At 45.7% G+C, this 18,797-nt stretch overlaps 1 protein-coding gene across 2 annotated transcripts in view; it reads right to left on the bottom strand.

The window, feature by feature from the left end:
* Nucleotides 1-2,898: 2,898 nt before the first annotated feature.
* LOC148816974 (heterogeneous nuclear ribonucleoprotein C) overlaps nt 2,899-18,797 on the bottom strand; it is a 64,800-nt gene continuing 48,901 nt past the window's right edge. For both annotated transcript variants that reach the window (XM_088938653.1, XM_088938652.1), the window contains exons 4-8: nt 13,888-14,060; nt 11,991-12,104; nt 9,627-9,796; nt 6,514-6,567; nt 2,899-5,619 (exon numbers count right to left, since the gene is read on the bottom strand). In XM_088938653.1, the coding sequence (XP_088794779.1) occupies nt 6,529-6,567; nt 9,627-9,796; nt 11,991-12,104; nt 13,888-14,060 (496 nt within the window). In that variant the 3' untranslated portion in view covers nt 2,899-5,619; nt 6,514-6,528. The remainder of the gene's footprint in view (nt 5,620-6,513; nt 6,568-9,626; nt 9,797-11,990; nt 12,105-13,887; nt 14,061-18,797) is intronic.

Below are 18,797 nucleotides of genomic sequence, written 5' to 3'. Positions count from 1 at the left end.
TTTCGTGATGCATTTTGCTCAGAAGATCTTCTGGGTCACCCTGCGACTGAACGCATGGTGCTCTAACGGTGTGGTGTGTCTCCTCAACAGAGCCCTGCTCCTGTGTCTCTCTGAACCAGGGCTGTCCAGTCCTCATCCCGGGAAGCGGCTGTTTCTGCTGGTTTTCCCATCTCTTTACCCCAGAAGAACCTAATGGTGGAGGATGTTTAAATGTGTGCAGTCAAGCCAACGATGGTCATTAAAAGGCGAGTTGGAATGAAACCCCCAGACACATCGGCCCTCCTCAGTCCGCAGCCTCACTGGTCCATGTTTTCTGCCCCAGAAGTCCACCTTCTCAGTAGTCTTCTATTTGTCCTTTCCCTTGAGCTCTTAATTGCTTAATTGGGGGAATTGTTTTCTCATTTGGATCAATTGTTAATTTGTTCATTAGCTGATTTGTTCAATTTTACTGTTCATGACTTGCTGGTAAATGGCTGTACCATAGACCAGCATGTCAAGGGACTGTAAAAGGCAAGGTGGAAGAAGCCCAGTTAAATCTGTCCTCCGGGAGCCTTGATCTGTGATGCTGACAGCAAGGTCATGAGTCCTGCACCCTCATCTAAATAAGGACAGGTGGGTTCTAACGCTACCCCAGGGGTGCCTGACCAACCGTCATGTGTTTGTTACTGTACAGAGCTTCCTTCCTGCTCCAGGTCCCATACTGTTGCTCTAAATATGGAATTCTTAACGTGTCATTTAATGCCTTAAGCAGGACGAGATCTGCAGTGTAAAGGTGCAGAGATCCTGCAGTTCTGTAGGTTGTCTTTAGTGTGGGTAGGAGGGCTGTGAGGGTCAGATGAGGGTCAGCGGGCCAGGGCCAGGGCAGAGGTCTGGGAGCTACAGAGAGTGCACTCCCCAGACTCAGCCTCCCTTCACTCCTGACAGAAACCAAGAGTGGCCTGGCTCAGAAGCAGTGTGGCTACTGTCACAGTTTAGAGAGCTTGGAAACAAGCTATAGAGCAGGGCTGTCAGACCTGTACCCGGAAGGCCTAGTGTAATCTGGCTTTTGTTCCAACCTGACCTCTCCTGAACTCAACCTGGACAATGGATCTGATTATTTAATCACCTGCAAACATGTAATACTTGTAACATGAGTTGTTTTAGCAATAACCATACCTTATTATAATGAGTCTTTTAATAAACATTAGTAACATTCCTTAAAGTAACACCCTTTGCACTGTATATCTGCCTAAGAAAATAACTAGGTTAATTGTTTAACTGACTACTCAAGTTGGAAGGAAAACAAGCAAACTTGAGACCCCCCCCCAGGAAGCGAGGAGCCCTGCTTTAGACCGAGCTGTACCGGGACACCCTTTAAGAATCCCCCATATTCTACCATATTTGAGAGCCTAAAATGATGGGAACCGACAGCTTTGATTTTGATGCAAAATTAAGAATTTTCAGGGGATGATCTGTGATCCCTGAATACCTTTGAACTTCCTGTGCAGAATATTGTGAAGTTGTGGGGCTGTCAGGCTACGGCTTATGCTGGCTGAGCTTGTTGCAGAAAAACTACATAATGAATCTGTATTATTTTAACAACTGCAGGAGTCTGTAAAACCGCACTTAACACCCAACAGTATGTTCAGAATTCAGCAGCCGCGAGAATCCTGACTAGATCAAATAGAAGTGATCACATCACCCCTGTCCTGGAGTCCTGGCACTGGCTTCCTGCTAAGTTTCAGGTTAATTTTAAAATGCTGCTGCTACAGCTCAAGGCTCTACATGGTATGTTTCCTGTATGGGTTCACATGGGTTTCATCTGGGAGCTCCACAGTCCAAAGACAAACTGGTAGGTTGATTGGCTTCTGGTAAAACCGGCCCTGGTTGAGTGTGTGTCTGTGTGTGTCCTGCAGTGGACTAGTGATCCTGTCCAGGGGGTACCCCACCTTGCAACTCCTGCTTGCTGGGATCGGCTCTGGCTTCCCAGCGACCCTGTATTTGTATTTGGTGAAAGCAGTTAGAGAACAGACAGTGCAATGTTTACTCCACTCTTTCACAAAACCCACTGTGGTTTCTGATGGGTTTCCCTCTGTTGTTTGCACTTCATCGGCTCTTGTTGCTGTGCCCTAAATCTCTGCAACGCCACCCCCAAAAGAAATCACAGACTCAACCACCTAGTCTAATATCCTACCTAAGCTTTTTTGTAATTGTTTTACCATCTGTATCTTCTTTGTTGTCTTGGCTTTGTAATTTTCTTTAAATTTAAGTTAGTGTGCCTTTTATTAACAGTAAACTAATTTAGGGTGATTGGTATTCATCCAGCCATTTTCTAACCACTTTCCAATTCAGGGGCACAGAGGACCCCAGGGCCTAAGCTGGCAAGCAATGTGTGCAAGGAGGGGTACACCTTGGATGGGACAGGAGTCCATCACAGGGCACACCTAGACACAGACACACAGACACTCACACCAGGGCCAATTTTTCACAGAAGCCAATTAACCTACCAGTATATGTTTAGACTGTGGAATGAAACCAGAGCATGCAAACAGGATGGGGAGAACATGCAAACTCCACGCAGACAGCACCCCAAGAATTGAGTCCGGGGTCCCAGAGCTGCGAGGCGTCAATGCTAATCACTATACCACTGTGCTATCCAACATCAAAATCAAGAGTAAAGAAATCATTACTGAGTTCAGTTCAAGTATCCAAAGTAGCCTCCAGATTCTGCAAGACATGTTGTGGAATCAATGAAGGATTTTGTGTGTAATTTTATGACTGGTATCTTAGTTTTGTTTCTCCTTTGTTTGACACACAATATAGATGCTCATTACCCAAGTGCAAGATGTGCAGAGTGTGCAAGAGAGTGCAAAAAGTGACATTTTTCTTGAAGCTATCAAAGTAACGCACTCCAAGACCTTTGTAATCAATAAGAAAATAACTTTACTACTGTTAACTAAGCACTTCTGTTTTCACTCCACCATTTTATGACGTAAGAAAACCAAAAGAGAGAAATCTAACAACAGCACTGGAATCAAAGTATAACAAAAATTTTCCAAATAAAAAAAACCCAAAACAAATGCAAGATAAAATCAGATCGCGTTGACAAAGTACAAGAAAGTTTACAATATTACACAATATTACACTTTAGCCCAGCCAGTACAGTCAATCCAGAAACTCTTATACATGGAGGTGAATTAATTATTAAGATATCACAGACTATTATATTGGTCGCTCTGGCAGAGATGGGTGTGTACTGAACTCTTTATCTGAATGCATGAAGGATCCATTCAGATATTAAGTTGAATTGATGTCCTGTCAGGTTTTTCAAGCAAGGAATGGGCAGATCCTGCAGTAGTGTGACTGTACATCTCTGTTCTAAAGGCATACAGTATGTGCATGTACTGCAGAAACGCCTCCCACCATGGGACAGACAGCCTGTCTGGTGTGACCACACTTTGTAAACAGATCCATGCTTTCATCATCAGATGTACTCCAAACTGACAAAAAACACTCGTCTCTCCAAGATCTTGTAGACTCCTATTTAGTCTACAAGTGCAATGCACCAGACTCTGAACAGCCCTCTCACTGATACTTCTGCATGTACAATATATACTGGATCTGCTGTGGCAGGGCTGGCTCTCTTTTGTTTTAGGAAAGGTGGGGTTTCATTTTACATCTTTAGAAGGCAACTGACAACAACATGTTAAAAGCCATTGCACCTACTGTCTGCATCCTCTTGAGCAAGCATCACTTTGTGGTACAGCAGCCTGTTTCACAGAATGGCTAAGAGGAACAACTGATCACAGGAGTCCTCAGTTGTATTTTCCAGGAGAGAATGGTCTCTCTGGTCACGACTCAAGATGCTGTAGCACAGCCCTGATGCCATCAGGTATCAAGTTGAAATCAAACGTGAGTGGAATATCAGCCGTCGTAAGCTTGTCAGCATGTGAAAAGCAGCCCAATACACCTGCTTGATGCCAGATATCTACAGGAAATTACCATTCTGAACATGAGCACAGCTGGTTCTTGTTCTAAGAGGAACTCGTACCAGTTCGGAAAGCCTGCAGCTAGGCTGTTTCTTAATCATAACTCTTATTATGAAGTACTGTTACAAGACGTTCAGAGATCTGTCAAATATGTACATATTTAAGAAGAACAGAATGAGTAGAAGCTTTGAGTATTTAGAAAAGAAAACAACAGTCCTACTGGGTAACACTGACAGACATCCCAGACTTAAAATAAAATCTTAATAACACACTGAGAATTGCGCAGTTCCCTGTTTGAAAAGGATCTCATTAAGATCATTAAAAGCCTGGAATGACTCTCAGCCTTGATGCTCTTATTGCTATACCTTGTATTCATTCAGCCTGAACAAATGAACAGTGACAAACATACTCACCTCTATGTAATGTATGCTGTCACCTGAGTTTTCATCAAATCTAAGCCTGGTTTGGGTTTCATGGTGCTAATTCAGGTGCTTAATACACGTTGCAGTGTAATCTACTGGAACAGCCCAGTCATTAACAAAAGGTATCTTCATATCTGAGCTCCACAAAATTAATGTGAACAATAAAGCACATAGCGGCAAGGTGCTGTATTTCTATACTAAATAACGGGAAACTTTGTTGATCCCAGCAGGCATGCATTCAGAAGCAATCTGATTACCAGCTTCACGACAGCGACGTGTCGACAGCTGTTGTCACACTGTCAAGGTCTTCTCTGACGACACTAATGTGGGTGGATGGAGCTGATAAAAGCAGCACAGGGAAACACTGCTGGTGCATCTAAATTGTTCCAGCTACATCAGAGCACAAAGGGTGAAGTGCTGCATTAGGCAATCGGATTTCTGAACGTCATTTGAAAAAAAAACAATTGGAATTTTTAATTCAGACCAGGCTGACAGATTACACACTTGATTTGGAGAAAGGGCAAGTTTTGTCTGCAGGTAAAAAAGCAAGTATTGCTAAATGTCATTTTGCTTTTTCATTTAAAGGTGCTAATGGTTTTTCTGACTAATTTATCGTTAGAATGTGATTTTCTGCATACTCTAATCATAGGACAGAATATGTGAACCACGCACAGGGTGCTAAGAGCGTTTTGAAGCAAAGCAAAATTTGTATAGGTGGTCAGTTTTATTAGGGGACTGACACAACAGGGGGCCTACAACCCTGGTCCTGAAGAGTAACTACGATCTTATTTTTGAGGTTTATTTTTTCTACTGTTCTCCGTTATTTTCCTGCACCAGTTATGCTTATGCTTCTCCTGGTCCTGGCTGAAATCGGAACTGAGGACCACAGCTCTAGAACTGCACTGCCAAGACTCTGTAAATAGAGCAGTGACAGAAAGAAAACCTGGCCTGCGTGCTGTGCTCATGAAGCTGGGACCTGCTGCCCCCGGGCGAGGCTACACAAACCGATAGCAGAATGCGAGGAAACCGAAAGACTGCGGACACTGTTTCAGAGGCGACACTGTGAGCAGGTCCAAGGCTGTCCACAGTGGAGGAGCTGACACTGGGGGGGGGGAGAGGCGGGTCCTCTGGCGCAGGGCTGCTGGGCTGGTGGTATGGGAGGGAGGGGAGGGGTCACCCCCACGTATAGTGCTCTCTCCCTCTGCACTGGAGCTGGACTCCTGTCTCACCTGCAAAAAAAGCTGCGTCAACACCTGCCCGCAGACTGATTTCCACTGCATACAGCTGTGCATTTGCTGTTGGACAGCAATTACAATGAGAATTTTCTTGTCCTCGCTCCAATGCTCACAGTCCTATGAAGATACACGAAATCAATACGAAGTTCATCGGTGAGTTCATGCATACTCTGTTTTTACATCAGCTCAGAACTCTGTTTTTTGAAGTCAATCCAGGTCTTCATGTACTGTAGCTAGCCCCTCTAACTCTTTACAGCAAGGTCCTTCCAAATGGATCAGTAAGTGACTAGTGTCTTTTAAACTGCAGTATTCTATCTCCAGTAAGTCCATTGTGTTAAGGTCAGGTGATTAAGTTCACTCTTCCCAGAGGCCTGCTCAGTGTGCTCTATGGTTTGTCCATACTTTTGAAGATGAAGACACACTCTCCAAAACATTTGACTGTCTGCATCTTTTCACACTGTGCCAACAGCAGAGCTAAAGCATCAGACGGAGGACTGATCCAAAGGCCACTTACTGTTGGTGAGGGCTGGAGCAGCTCAGAGGCTTTCCTAGAAGCACAGGTTGCCAAGTGGGACTACACCCTGGATGGGACACCAGTCCATCACAGATCTCATTAATAACACAGCAAGCTCACAGTGCATGGCAAACTATTTTGACCACTGTTCCTGAACCATTCAAAACTACTCTGGCCAGATTCAAAACTTCTCAACCTTGAAATTACCCAGTTACTCCTTAACCTAGTCTAGGCCCAGAACTCTGAAGCCCTGCTCATCCTGGACTCTTAGGCTAGACCAGGCCTGACCAGTTTCAGCAAGATCGCAATAGGCAACTGTGCAGTTTCTGAGAGGTGTGCAGGCTGTGTTGTTAGTGGGACGCTCTGTGCTGTACCTGCTCTCAGTCTCCTCACATGTCGTCCTCCAGGTCAGAGCTGTGATTGTTAATCTGTGTGAAGAACAAACACATTGCAGTCAGCCCTGCCTGGACCTCTCCGCAAACAGACAGCACACTTGGTTTCGTTCATATACTGCACAGGACATTTTTGAAAATATCCATTGTCCTGCCAGAACATCATGAATTAGTGTACCGTAAATAGTCTAGCATCCCATATTCACGATGAGCCAATGAAATGCTCATTTTAAATACCATTGATTGCAAATTTCTCCATATGTATACATTACCAAATTATCAGTGAAAATCACTTAATTCACTTACCTTGAAAAACAAGTAATTAACTAAATCCATTCAGCTTGTGCTAGGTAACCAGAAGCATATGACAAAAAAATAATGGGCGATCCTAAAATCAAGAAATGACGCATATTCCACTATTTCCCCAGACATATACAGTATATTTACTAATTTTAAGTAAAAATGATTTGAAAATGAAATCTTACAATCATGCGCAGACATGCAGGTGTGTGTGTGATTGTGGCAGTGTCCACGTCACTGCACCCGTGAGCATGGGTTCGAAAAGCTGGGGGACACATGACTGGCACAAGGCAGGAGGAAAGAGGCTAGTGGGATAATGAGGGCAGGAGTGTCAGTGTGCGTTCGGACAGGTTCATCTCCAGACTGACAGCAGGGAGACAGCCACCTCCCCTGTGCATGATGAGCATTTGATTGAGGCATCTCCAGGATTGACATTGTCCTGCATCCCAAACTGCTGCAGAGAGACCTGGACATCACCAGGGCCAGATCTGATCTTGTACAGTAAGATGGCAGCTCCAGGACGAAGGCATTAGAGCCTACTAGGCTGTTGACATGGTTCTAAACAGCATAGAGCAGCGTGTCGTTCCTGGGCATGAAGCTATCCAAACAGAAACTGGCCAAACCCAAACTGTTGGGATGCACTGATTCAGCCTCTGTGTTGATTCAAAGCCACACACACCTGCCTTGGTGCAATGTTGTGCTTGATGAGCCACAGTTCAATCTGTTGCAGCATGACTGTGGGTGCAGAGAGAGAGTGTTCGTGTCGTGTTGCACAAGGGGACCGGTTCAGAGGTGGAGGTGCAATGGTATGGGTTGCAGTACAGTATGAATGGAGATCATGGCATGTGCTGATGGCTCCATGACTGTGCAGCACTAATAGAGACAATGTTCTCGCGCCACTCGTGATATCTTACTCATGCATGACAACACGCAGTCTTGTGGAAGCGCAGAGGTCAAATTGGATTTCCCGTAGTTCCAGATGCAATTCTCCAGTCTCCCAGAATGACTGGGGTCTAGTGCACTATTGGAGGAGCTTCATAAAGGGATGAGCATTCTCTATGATCATTTTCAACACAAGAAAAAGGAACCTGGATCCGAGCAGGAGAAAAAGGGATGGTAGACTTGTTACTGTTTTGACTCATTCCTGTAGAGCACTTTCTCCTTGCTCAGTATAAATCCACTGGCATCCTTCAGTTAAACAATAGGCCCCCATATTAGTGAGAGCTGACTGGGAACCCCAATTCAGGTAGCACACAGCAGTTCAGCAGGGTAATTGATGCCTTGCTTTGTTCGGAGAGATAGTTGTAATGGAAGGTACTTAATGTGTCACCCAGGTAGGCACACACTTGAAAGTAATTACAGATAATTACCCTCCTGTTTCAGGGAATAATAACACTCTATATATAACCCCCCCCCCCACCCCCCTTCTCTCTCTCACCCCCAGCCTGACAAGAAAAATGCTTGCTTTTGTTGTTTATTCCTTTTATTTTCTTCTTTTCTCTCTCAGTGTCTCACAAGACAGTTCTCACTTCGCTGGTCTGGAACAAGGCTAGATTAGATACTGTTACTCTAGGACAACCCCAGAGAAAAACTCCATCTCATTACTAGCGTGTGTGTGAGTCAGAGAGAGAACAAGAACAACGCACAGACACATACACAGTTCGTGAGTGTGTCTGGTATGAGTGAATATGGGTGTTTGTGCATGTGTGCGCGCTCATGTTGTTGCACCCAGGGGAGCACTGTGTTGTGTTTTGCATTTATACCAGGAACATGCAGTGTGTGTCTGTATAGTATGCACATGTATTTCTCTGTGCCTAATGAAGTGTCTAAGTAAAGGGAAAAAAAACAGCTTCTTTGAAAAAAGTAATGCCTGTTCAGCAACACTGGAACTTGATATACAAGTTTTTCAGTGTAATTTACCAAACTGCTGTGTCTCTTTATTAAGCTTATCTCTGCTTTAGCACACATCTGGGGAGAATGTTCAAACCCATTTACCTCCGCAGCTTAGCCACATTTGTTTTATGTCTAAACAGGGAAGAAAATAACAGATTTAAGTTAGAAATGTCAAGGCCCTGCAGTGTGGGTGAAGCTGTTTCTGAAACTTTATTGAACCTTTACTGTGGTATACTTTGTTAAAAGCCCAGCTAAGTGTAATAAAGAACAGCTGGTCTCTGGCCTGCTGTGACCGGGAGATAGCATACCACAAGAAGTCCGGTTGACGATCTGGGACCAGAGAATTAGCCCTGGAGGGGCTGGACACAGCATAAACAGCCAATCAAAACATAACCTGCATGTCTCTGGGAGGTGGGATGATGTGGCGATCGCAGCGACAACATGCAAACTCCACACAGAGAGAACAGAGTTCAGAATCCAACCCGGGAATCAAGACCTGTGAGTCAGCAGCGTTAACAGCTACACTCCCCCATCCCCTTCACATGAGGTGCAGCGAAGGCATGAGGAAGCTCACAGAGACCTGCTAATTCCAGGGAAAAGCAGCTTACATTCATCGGACAAGCCGGAGAAAAGCCAAACAGAAATGTGGCAACCTCTCACGAGGAGCGGCGTCAGGACAACGTGAAAAGAAGTTTTTTTATGAAAGCGGGGGTGGAGGATGTGAAAATAAAGCGACAGGAATTCCGACGTGCGCACTCAAGAGGCGGACTTGCTCCTCCAAGTCTGGCTCTTTGGGAAGCTGTGTTTTATGGCGCCGATGTGACAGCGCATGAGAACGACAGTATCTCAGCCTGACGCTGAGGCAGGAGGCCCCTGGGCAGGGGCCCCGTTGCTATGGTTACCGTGTGCCGGTCGTCCTCGCTGGCCTCTCCCAGCTCTGGGCTCTCGTCCCCCTCTCTCTCCCTCCGGGCCCGGCGGCGTGGGCTGTGGCTGCTCTGAGAGCCCTCTGGGCTGCTGGCTGAGAGGCGGCAGGGGGAGCCCCCAGTGCTGCTGTCCCTGACAGGGGGGGATCCTGGCAGGAGAGAGGCCGGCCGTTAGAGAGAGGGGTTCCCTGGGCAGCGCGACCGTGCAAGACGCCAAGAACAATACCGCACGTGACTCTATTAATACACCGGTTCAGAGCCGGAGAAGCTAAGCTACAGGTTGTAGCCGCAGTCCAAACAGCGGCCATGCTGAAAGGTATATGCAGGGCACATACAGTATTAGAAACAAGTATGGAAACAGAGGAAATTGTGAGTATAAAATTTTTATTTCCTTGCCTCAGCAAAGGCTTCTGGGTAGCGACACAGTCAGGGAGACCGTTGTGTGCTCTCTAGTGTTCTTCAGGAAACCTCAGGACCCTTCCTTATACCAGGGACGCTGGCAAACACGCACTGCTCACAGATTACCGCCCTGTGTCATCAGGAGAACTGACCCTTCACTTCACTTCTGGAGACTTTGGACTTTTTTCCTTGACCGCTTACAGTAAGTTGTCCGCTGGCCCAGTTTCAGGAGTTTTCTCTCCGAGAAACGTGAACCTGAGGTGGAACCTGCCAGTGGATAAAGCCTTCATTCTCTACAGCTGCCTTTGTCCTTGTCATAAGATTCCTTCCCAGAAAGCACAGAGCTCACCATAAAGTTAAAATGCTCCAGGGCTGTCACTGCCTCTGCTTACACAGGCCTGGAGGCAATGTCCCTGATGGCCAACTGACAGCCAGTGACACTGCAGAAAGTCAGAATGGTCATGTACAGTACTAGCTAAACTGGATTTTTCCATAAATAATGTCAAATGTGCATTCGGTACTCATTTTTAAAATTTTGTTTATATAAATATTTCCAGTACTATTTAGAAATGTTTTGATGCACATTGCACAACAATGCCTACACCCTTTGACAAAATCAAAGAAAAATGAATATATGTGGCAAATAACATGATCCACAAAAACAATCGATTTCAGCTAGACTCTGCAGTGCAATTATAATCAGCACAAGGTTTACAGTATGTGTACTAATCCACCAGTCCTCATTTCACACAGTGTTTCAACAGTAATGCATTTGCAAAAACAAAGATCCATTTTTAATTTATTAATTAAATTATTGTTTTATTGTTAAAATGTTTAATTTATTTATGAAGGCAGCTAATCCACCACACCAGTACCTTAGGCAGACTCCTCTGACCCCCCCACCTTCAAGCCACTCACATTTTGACCAGAGGAGAGAGACATGCCCTTCACAGACATCACTGCCCTGTATGTGGTTTCTGACACAACACAGGCTCGAATCCACAATCATAGAGCTCTAACTGCTATACTAGCTTGCTAGAGTTTTACCCGTTGAACCACTTAGGATGTTAATACTTAACACATTTCAAAGCATTCTGTTTCCAAAAGATTTTGGATTGTTCTTCTAAATTCAGCCCCAGTGATGGCAATACTAGTAGGTTCCAGTCCTTTGTCTGTCTAGACTCACATTTGTTTCTTTGGGTCATTAAAATATAAGCTGGCAATCTGATTCACAACATTGATCGTCCATCAATGGTGGTATCACAGAGGATCGATTGCTTGGGTATTGAAAGGCGGGTGTAATTAAGGAGAGCTGCAGAGGAAGTAAATGAATGTGGAAATTCGAAAAGAAGATGCATGACAATAACAACAAAGAAATGGAAAGTTCCCAGGCGCGGGGATGAGCAAAACAAGACAGAGGCACTTCAGATCGAAGCCACAGGTCAGCACAGATGCTGACGTTATAACTGTCTCGCCACAGTGCAGGTGCACGGCAACCAATCCAGCAATCCAGACTCCAGCAGGCTTTCTGTGTGTCTTGAAATCAGCAACAGCTGAGGTCTTTTGCAAATTGCTAAATTGGGCCACTCAAAGTAATGATCAGCACAATGAGGTCATCAGACACAGAGATGGAATGAAAACTCATAAACGCTGCAGCCCTCCCCTGTGGCCAAGCCTCCCTTCAGACACGAATGCTGTTGGTCTGAGGCACACAGGTCACCCATGACAGTTTACACACTAGGACCTCAATTGAGTCACAAGTTCTGCCTTAAGCACTGTTGGCCTTGCCAAACCCAGGAACTTCCTGACAGTGGCTTGTCGTCTGTCTGATGCTTCCTGCTCCCACCAGCTGCAAGGCTGCCATCAGGACGGCACCTGGGCTGCAGTTTGCGGGTCAATACTTTTCGTTTATTCTGGCGAGGGGCATGAAACCAAAGGCCCCACCTGTGCGATCGCCCCTCTGCCTGTCCATCCTGTCCAGGCTCTCCAGCAGGCCGTCGATCTGCACTTTGATCAAGGTCAGCTCTCGCTTTATCGTCCGCAGCTCCTCAGCCTTCACTGCTTTGCAAGAGAGAGAGAAAGAGAGAGGTTCGGCCATGGAACTGAGGGCTAAGGGCTCCCATCCTTTCCCAGTTCTGCCCCTTTCCTTTCCTAACGAGCGCTCAGGAGCTTCCATTATCAGCTCTTCTGCAGCTCCACTCAAAGGTTCTGCCTTAACTCACCCCCTCCTCATCTGTGCAGGACTGTCACCTTAACCTTACAGCTGCCACTCAGGGAAACAGAAACCACAGACTCAGAAGAGTACTACAGGCTCCGGCTGCCGACAAAAAAATAACAATTCCATCACTTCAAAATAATGACACCCTTCGGCAAGAGCTTCTCTACCGCCCAGACAGACAACGGGTTCCTAACAGCCCATTCTCAGCTCCTCAGAACTGCCTCCTGAACACACAATAGAGCACAGGGTATTCACAGCTCAGCCAACCTGCATTTAATTCTGCATTCAGCTTGCCTGCCCTGTCACGTTTACTGAAGAGAAAGAGACAGAAAAAAATCCATAAAATGTGATTGGAAGCTTTTGACCTCTGAGCAACAAAAGGCAAACTAATTCGGCTCCCATGTGCTGGCAGTAAAAACTATTAAGGTTCATAATAAACCCGTATAAACAATTCTTATTTGTTATGCACTATTAATTTGGTATAATTGCATGCCCTGATAGGCTCTGCACGATTGGAAAAAAAACGGCCTGCAGTAGAGAAGCTTTTAATGAAGGTACCATCTGGTGCCTCTCGCTGTGCCCTGAAGCTGTTACTACAGTGCTCCCAGAGAAGCGCCCCATTACCGAGGGAGGGAGAAAGGCACGACACACACAGACATCAGGCAATCAAATCTCTGGAACTCCACAGCAAGCCAACTTTCTGCAGTCTAAGTGATTACAACTCCCTCAATATCCCTGGCACCTACGGCATCAGACACAAGAGCTCTCTGCTTCTTATTGCACTCTCTGCTCCACCAATACATTAGCGCTCTTGTCACTTCACACCGAGGAGACAGGTGACAGGTGATGAGAGCCCTTGTAATACTGTGCAGAGCTTCCAGTCACGTGAGGCTCATCACTCAGCTCGATCACCCTCGCGCAGATGAGAGCGGGCACAGTGCAGTGCCCGGGCACGGAGATGGGAGCCCAGCAGTCAGGGCCAGCAGACAGACCTCCTGGCAGAACACAGCACTAACCTCATCTACCCCTCACATCACCTACAACTACAGTCTCATGATTTCACTGGAATCTGCGGCACCATTGTCATTTTGCTGTGTCCCCAACCAAAAGGTGAACCAGTGTCCCTACTCTGTACAACAAAGAAGACAAACTAGTCACAGAAAGCCAGCATTGACACCCCACGCTCACGGTCTCACTGGAGCCAGTGAGAAGATAGCTGTGATGGTGTGTGTGTAACTGTGCGTTTAATTGTGCGTATAACAGCCCTCAAATATAATCCTTTTACCTAAGTGAACCCTCAACACCTGTGGTTCTTTTTGTGTAGTCTTGTCAATTAGGTGTAGACAGCTCAAATACGTCTCTGCCCATGCTTTGTTAGCAGTAAAAGTGTTAATAAACTGACCGGACTGTCAGCACCTTGCACTTGCAGAATGCTTGCCAAGCACTCTAAACATGTCTTACAGCTGTCAAGGGCAATTCTAATTTTGCAAGTGTCTGACATTGGAGTTCTGCCATTGTGGTGCCATTTCGTACCTGCTTTCCATGAGCTGGCCTACTGTAGCTACACACACAGCTCACAGTGAGACTGACCCCCCCCCGCCTGCTCCCCCCAGTCCCCCTCACACTTGGCTCTGGCCGCGTTGCCGGAGGAGCTGCTGGGCCGGCTGCCGCTCCTGGGCGCCAGGCTGTCCCTGCTCCTCCGCAGGCTGGACGAGCACTGGCGCGAGCGCTTGGGCAGGCTGGGGCCGCGGGGGGCCGGGGGGAGGGATGCCGGGACGCGCTGGTAGTCGTACACCCTGCGGGAGAAAATCAAGAGTCAGTTTCCGCCTGGCTCCTCGGCCCCACCGGGGGGCACAGCGATGCCAACCGGCCCTCTCCCAAGCCTCTGTTTCGCTGCAGAGCAGGATGTGCCCCACTTTTCCCATCCTCCAAAACAATCCTTGCACAAAAATAAAAGCCCTTGCTGTTTTGTTTCCTAGTCCTGCTCCGGCTCTGACCCACCTCCAGTCCTTCAGTCTTTTAATTGAGCTCTTAGTTGAGGTAATTACAGTACATAAAGGTGACTCTGATCAAGTCACTAACTGCTCAGCTGGATCACAATCCAGAAAGCCATCAGGTCATGATCATGCAGCAGAGAAGTACAGAAACTCTAAATTAACCTTTAGACTGTCACCAGTTGAAGCAAGAGAGACAGAGCTCTTAAAGCAACCATCTCTGCAGAGACTAGGATATCAACACAGCTCGGCCAGACATTCAGGTTACAGAAATTAATGCTGCACTCTGACAAACATCGTTCAGCCCCTTATCTGAGCAGGAAAACAATCTGGAATAATCTTCACGCAGCACCGTGGAACATGAGTGTCAGAATAAATCAGAGATGCCTGTCTCTCTATCTGAAATTTCACTGGCAGTGTACTCTCTAATGATGGCGTTATTTTCATAGTATATTGCTGGCTTGAGTAAAAGTATAAAGGGAAATCCAGTAACATTAAGTTCAACTTAGATGAACTTGTTGTACCTTTATAGTACATGTATTGTATGTGAATTGCAAAGTGCGCTAATTTCCATACATAAGGAATTTGGAGAAATACCATAATATTTGTAGAGTGTATCCTATATGCTGTGTAGTTGTGCTGATTGGTCCAAAGCAATATGTGATTTTATAAACCAGTTAAGAGGAAATGTTAGAGGACCAGTTAGAGGAATTGTGTGAAAACAGCCAAAAACTAATTTTCAAATGCCAAGAATCAGAAAGCAAAACAGATTTTTGTTTCTGGAGGAAATTCCCTGCAAAGCTAATCAATAAGTAAACAGGATCTGGAAAAGCTGGGTGATTTTCTGATTATGTTGCTTTTAAGAAGTGGTAGCCTTAGGATTAGTCCCAAATCTCGATGCCTTGTGTCAATATCCAATGCCGGCGGAGTCAAAGAATCTGATTTTGGCTTGGCCCTGTGGCGTCTTTGCTGTGCCAGCATGTCCATCACAGCTTAGAGCCGCAGTGCTGGGGAGACAGTGTGTCCTGTGTTACAAGTGAGGACACTGCAAGGAGTACATCTGTGAGACCCACTCACAGAGAAACACATCTCTTACGTCACTGGAGACCATACACACGACATACAAGAACATATGACAGGTGACGAATGAGACAGGACAGGCGTGTGGCCAACCCAGCCCGTTCACTAGCTAGCAGTCGATTGATCTCATCCAGCCGCTTCTTGAAAGAAGCAGAAGTATCGGCAGCAACGACAAGACTGCACAGCTTGTTCCAGACCCCCACAACTGTTTCTGTAAAGGGTTTTGATTAAATGTAACTTCACATACTAATTCTATTGTTTCTGTACACTTCCAAATACTAAAATCACAAAAGTAATACCGCTATATACAGACGGTTCATTATACTGTATACAAACCATTATACTTTAAAACTGCTGGAGACATGTTTCGAAACCTCCTGTGCAATGCAGCATATAGAAATATGTGTCACAATACCTCTATTCTCAGGTTCTCCTTAGTTATTTGGACATACTGTATTAGTAGACTTGAGTTTGATCTGTTAAGAAATATCTTTTTTTAACATATTTGCATTATTTCTTTAATAACTGATGCAAAATACATACTAATAAGATTCGTATTTGACCAAGGATGGAATTAAAAGATGTAAATGCTCTGTATTTTTTATTGTAAATAATGAGAGTTGTGTGTGAGAGTTTATTTTTAAGAGATACAGGAATTTGCTGAGACTGGGTGATTTCTTAAGCATGATTAATAAAACTGTGAAACAATCTAAACATTGCACAGCAGGAAAAGACTGGTGCACAAGAACAACATCAGATCTTTATCTTTGTTTTATAACTGTGTTCCTGACTGAAAACAGCCTCTTGCTCATCTCTGCTTGCTCTTGAGAATGATCCAAGCAGGACAGCTTCTCCCTGTCTGTAATTCAAACAGATGGTGTCAGAGAGAATCAAAAGTTTTTTCATAACACTCCTGGACTCAGAGGGACTTCAAGTCTGCATCTCATTGTTTCTAATGGCAGCTGGGGATCCAGTCTTTCAGACTCTCCCGACGTGCTGGATAGACTCAGTGCAATTGAGAGACGCATTTCCAAACAGATGGACAGGGGCCCGACAGTTCCATTCTTCTGTTCTGACCACCGAAAGGGTGAATTAAGTCGTCTTAATTAAAAGTGGCATTGATCACTTTCACAGAGCCAAGATAAACAAAGAGGCAATCAATCAGATCGAGGGCTGGGACAGGACAGCTGTAGAGAAAAAAAAATACAGTACCTTCCGCGTGTGAGTGCGACAGCCACCACCACCAGCGCACAGACAGGGACAAAGCCAGCAGGACTGACAGTGAGGAGGGCTGGTGATCCTGAATCAGGAGCCACTGGATTCATTCTCCTGAGGAATTGTCTCTGTGGCTCTGAGCTGGGCTCCCCTGAGGCGCGTTTTGAAGTCGCGCCAAGAAGGAGCCAAATGCAAGTGTCAGAGAATCAGAAACAAGACATCAAGGAGAGATTTTTGGGGGGAGAACAATAAAAAAAAGGAGCTGGGAAGACTACCCCTTTGAAATAAATGCCGGTTAGCCTCGAGTGTTTCGGCTCAATTTGGCATTTATCTCGTGGGTAGCCAGGCCTCCTGCTGCGCCCAGTTGCCACAGAAGCAGCGTGCGTCCAGCGGGCTCAAGAATCAAAGGAAAGAACAAATACCGCAGAAAAGCTGCCGGTGAGGTCTGTTTTCACCAGCTTACAACTGTGAAAGGAACTTTCCACAGAGATGTCATTCAGCCTTTCTAGACACAACGCCTCACTCAGCTTTAAACGTGCACCTGTGTTGCACATGCAGTACATCCACCCAGACCCCGCCTGCAAGAGTTTCTCCTGGATGGAAGAGCCAGAGTGTACTGATGATTACAAAGGAAGAGTCCTTGAGCTTTTAATCCTCACTTAAGTACATGAATGAGGGTAAACAATTATACTTTGGTTCCACTCTGGTAGCTGGAAATAAGATACACGTTTACTAAAATAATTTAGAAATCAGCACAGCAGTGCAGGGGTCAGCATGGCTGTCTCGAAGTGCTACGGTGCTGTGTTCAGCTCCAGGCCTGGGGTGCTGTCTGTGTGGAGTTAGTATGTTCTCTCCTTCGTCATGTGGGTTTCCTCCCGATTTCCTCCCACAGTTCCAAGACATCCTGGTGGGTTAATTGGCTTATGGGCAAAACGGGCCCTGGTATGAGTGTGTGCGTGTCTGTGTTTGTGTGTGCCCATCCGGGGTGTATCCAGCCTTGCGCCCATTGCTTGCTGGGATACTATAATAATAATCATACCCGTCACTATAGTGTACCAGTGCATTAGGACCCACACAGACTGCAGGGTGAGCGCCCCCTACTGGTTCCACTAACACCTCTTCCAGCAGCAACCTTAGCTTTCCCAGGAGGAGAGGTTCCAGCTCCTCCGCGACCCTGTACTGAATAAAGCAGTTAGAAATTTAACAATGCCCCAGTTTCCAGCCATGAGAAGACAAGAAAGGTAAGAAACAACAGGAGGCCCATTTTGCTCATTTGGTAGTTACTAGCTAATTGTTCAAGGGGTTCCATCCAGCCTTCTTGAAAGAAGCCAGGGTTTCAACAACGAGTAGCTGAGTAGCTTGTTCCATACTCCTACACCCCTTTGTATAAAGAAGCGCCTTCTATTGTCAGATTTAAATACGCTTCCTCTTGTTTTCCAGCTGTGACCTCTGGTTCATGCTTCATGATGGGTTTTGAAGAAGTCAAACACAAGAGTGTCAAGTGTCAAGAAGTCGACACTGCTGGTGCCTTTGAGGATTGTGAACACACTGGGATCAAGTCCCTTCACAGGTCTTGAACAGCCACTGGCTTTTTAACATTGTTTTAAAATTAGATTCGCTTTACTGCAGCTCCACAAATGATTGGAACACCTATGTCAACTCTAAAACACAAATATTAAAGTAATCTAAGTACCCTTAGACCCAAGTAAACAGACCCTTGTCAAGAAAATGGAAGCACAGAGTCTCTTCTTCATGGGGACAAAGATGCTGGCCAAATCCCCACAAAATAACAAAATTAAACACTTCCAGGAGGTTCATGGCATTGTAAGACCAAGTTAAATCAGGTGGACATGAGTGAGAGAGCTGTCTTAACACTTAACACAAAAAGAGAATTATTACACTTGGAGGCCTTGTTTGAGGAAACCGCTTTATTGTAACGCACACGCACCCACGTTCACACAGAGCTTGAGCAGGAGAATGTGGTCAAGCGTGGCAGGGGTGTGTGTTGTAGGCAAGGCAAATTGAAAATGATTGTAAATGCTCTCTGTGTGTGTGTAGCAAAGCATAGAGAGATTACAGTGCAAATTCACCCCAGCGCACTGGTAGGCAAAGAAGAAAAAGTGAAGAGGCAGGCAGCGAACTGCTTATCGCTGATCAGTTTGGAGCAGCTGAATTAGCTCCTCATGGTGATTGAGGGTGAGAACTGAAAGGCTCGTTTTTCATGCTGTCAGCCATTTCCTCTCT

This window comes from Atractosteus spatula, chromosome 21 (assembly GCF_055471065.1).
Source record: "Atractosteus spatula isolate fAtrSpa1 chromosome 21, fAtrSpa1.hap1, whole genome shotgun sequence".
Classification (NCBI taxonomy): Eukaryota; Metazoa; Chordata; class Actinopteri; order Semionotiformes; family Lepisosteidae; genus Atractosteus; species Atractosteus spatula.
The sequence above is the reverse complement of the archived record's forward strand: the minus strand, read 5'-3'. Positions and strand labels throughout refer to the sequence as shown.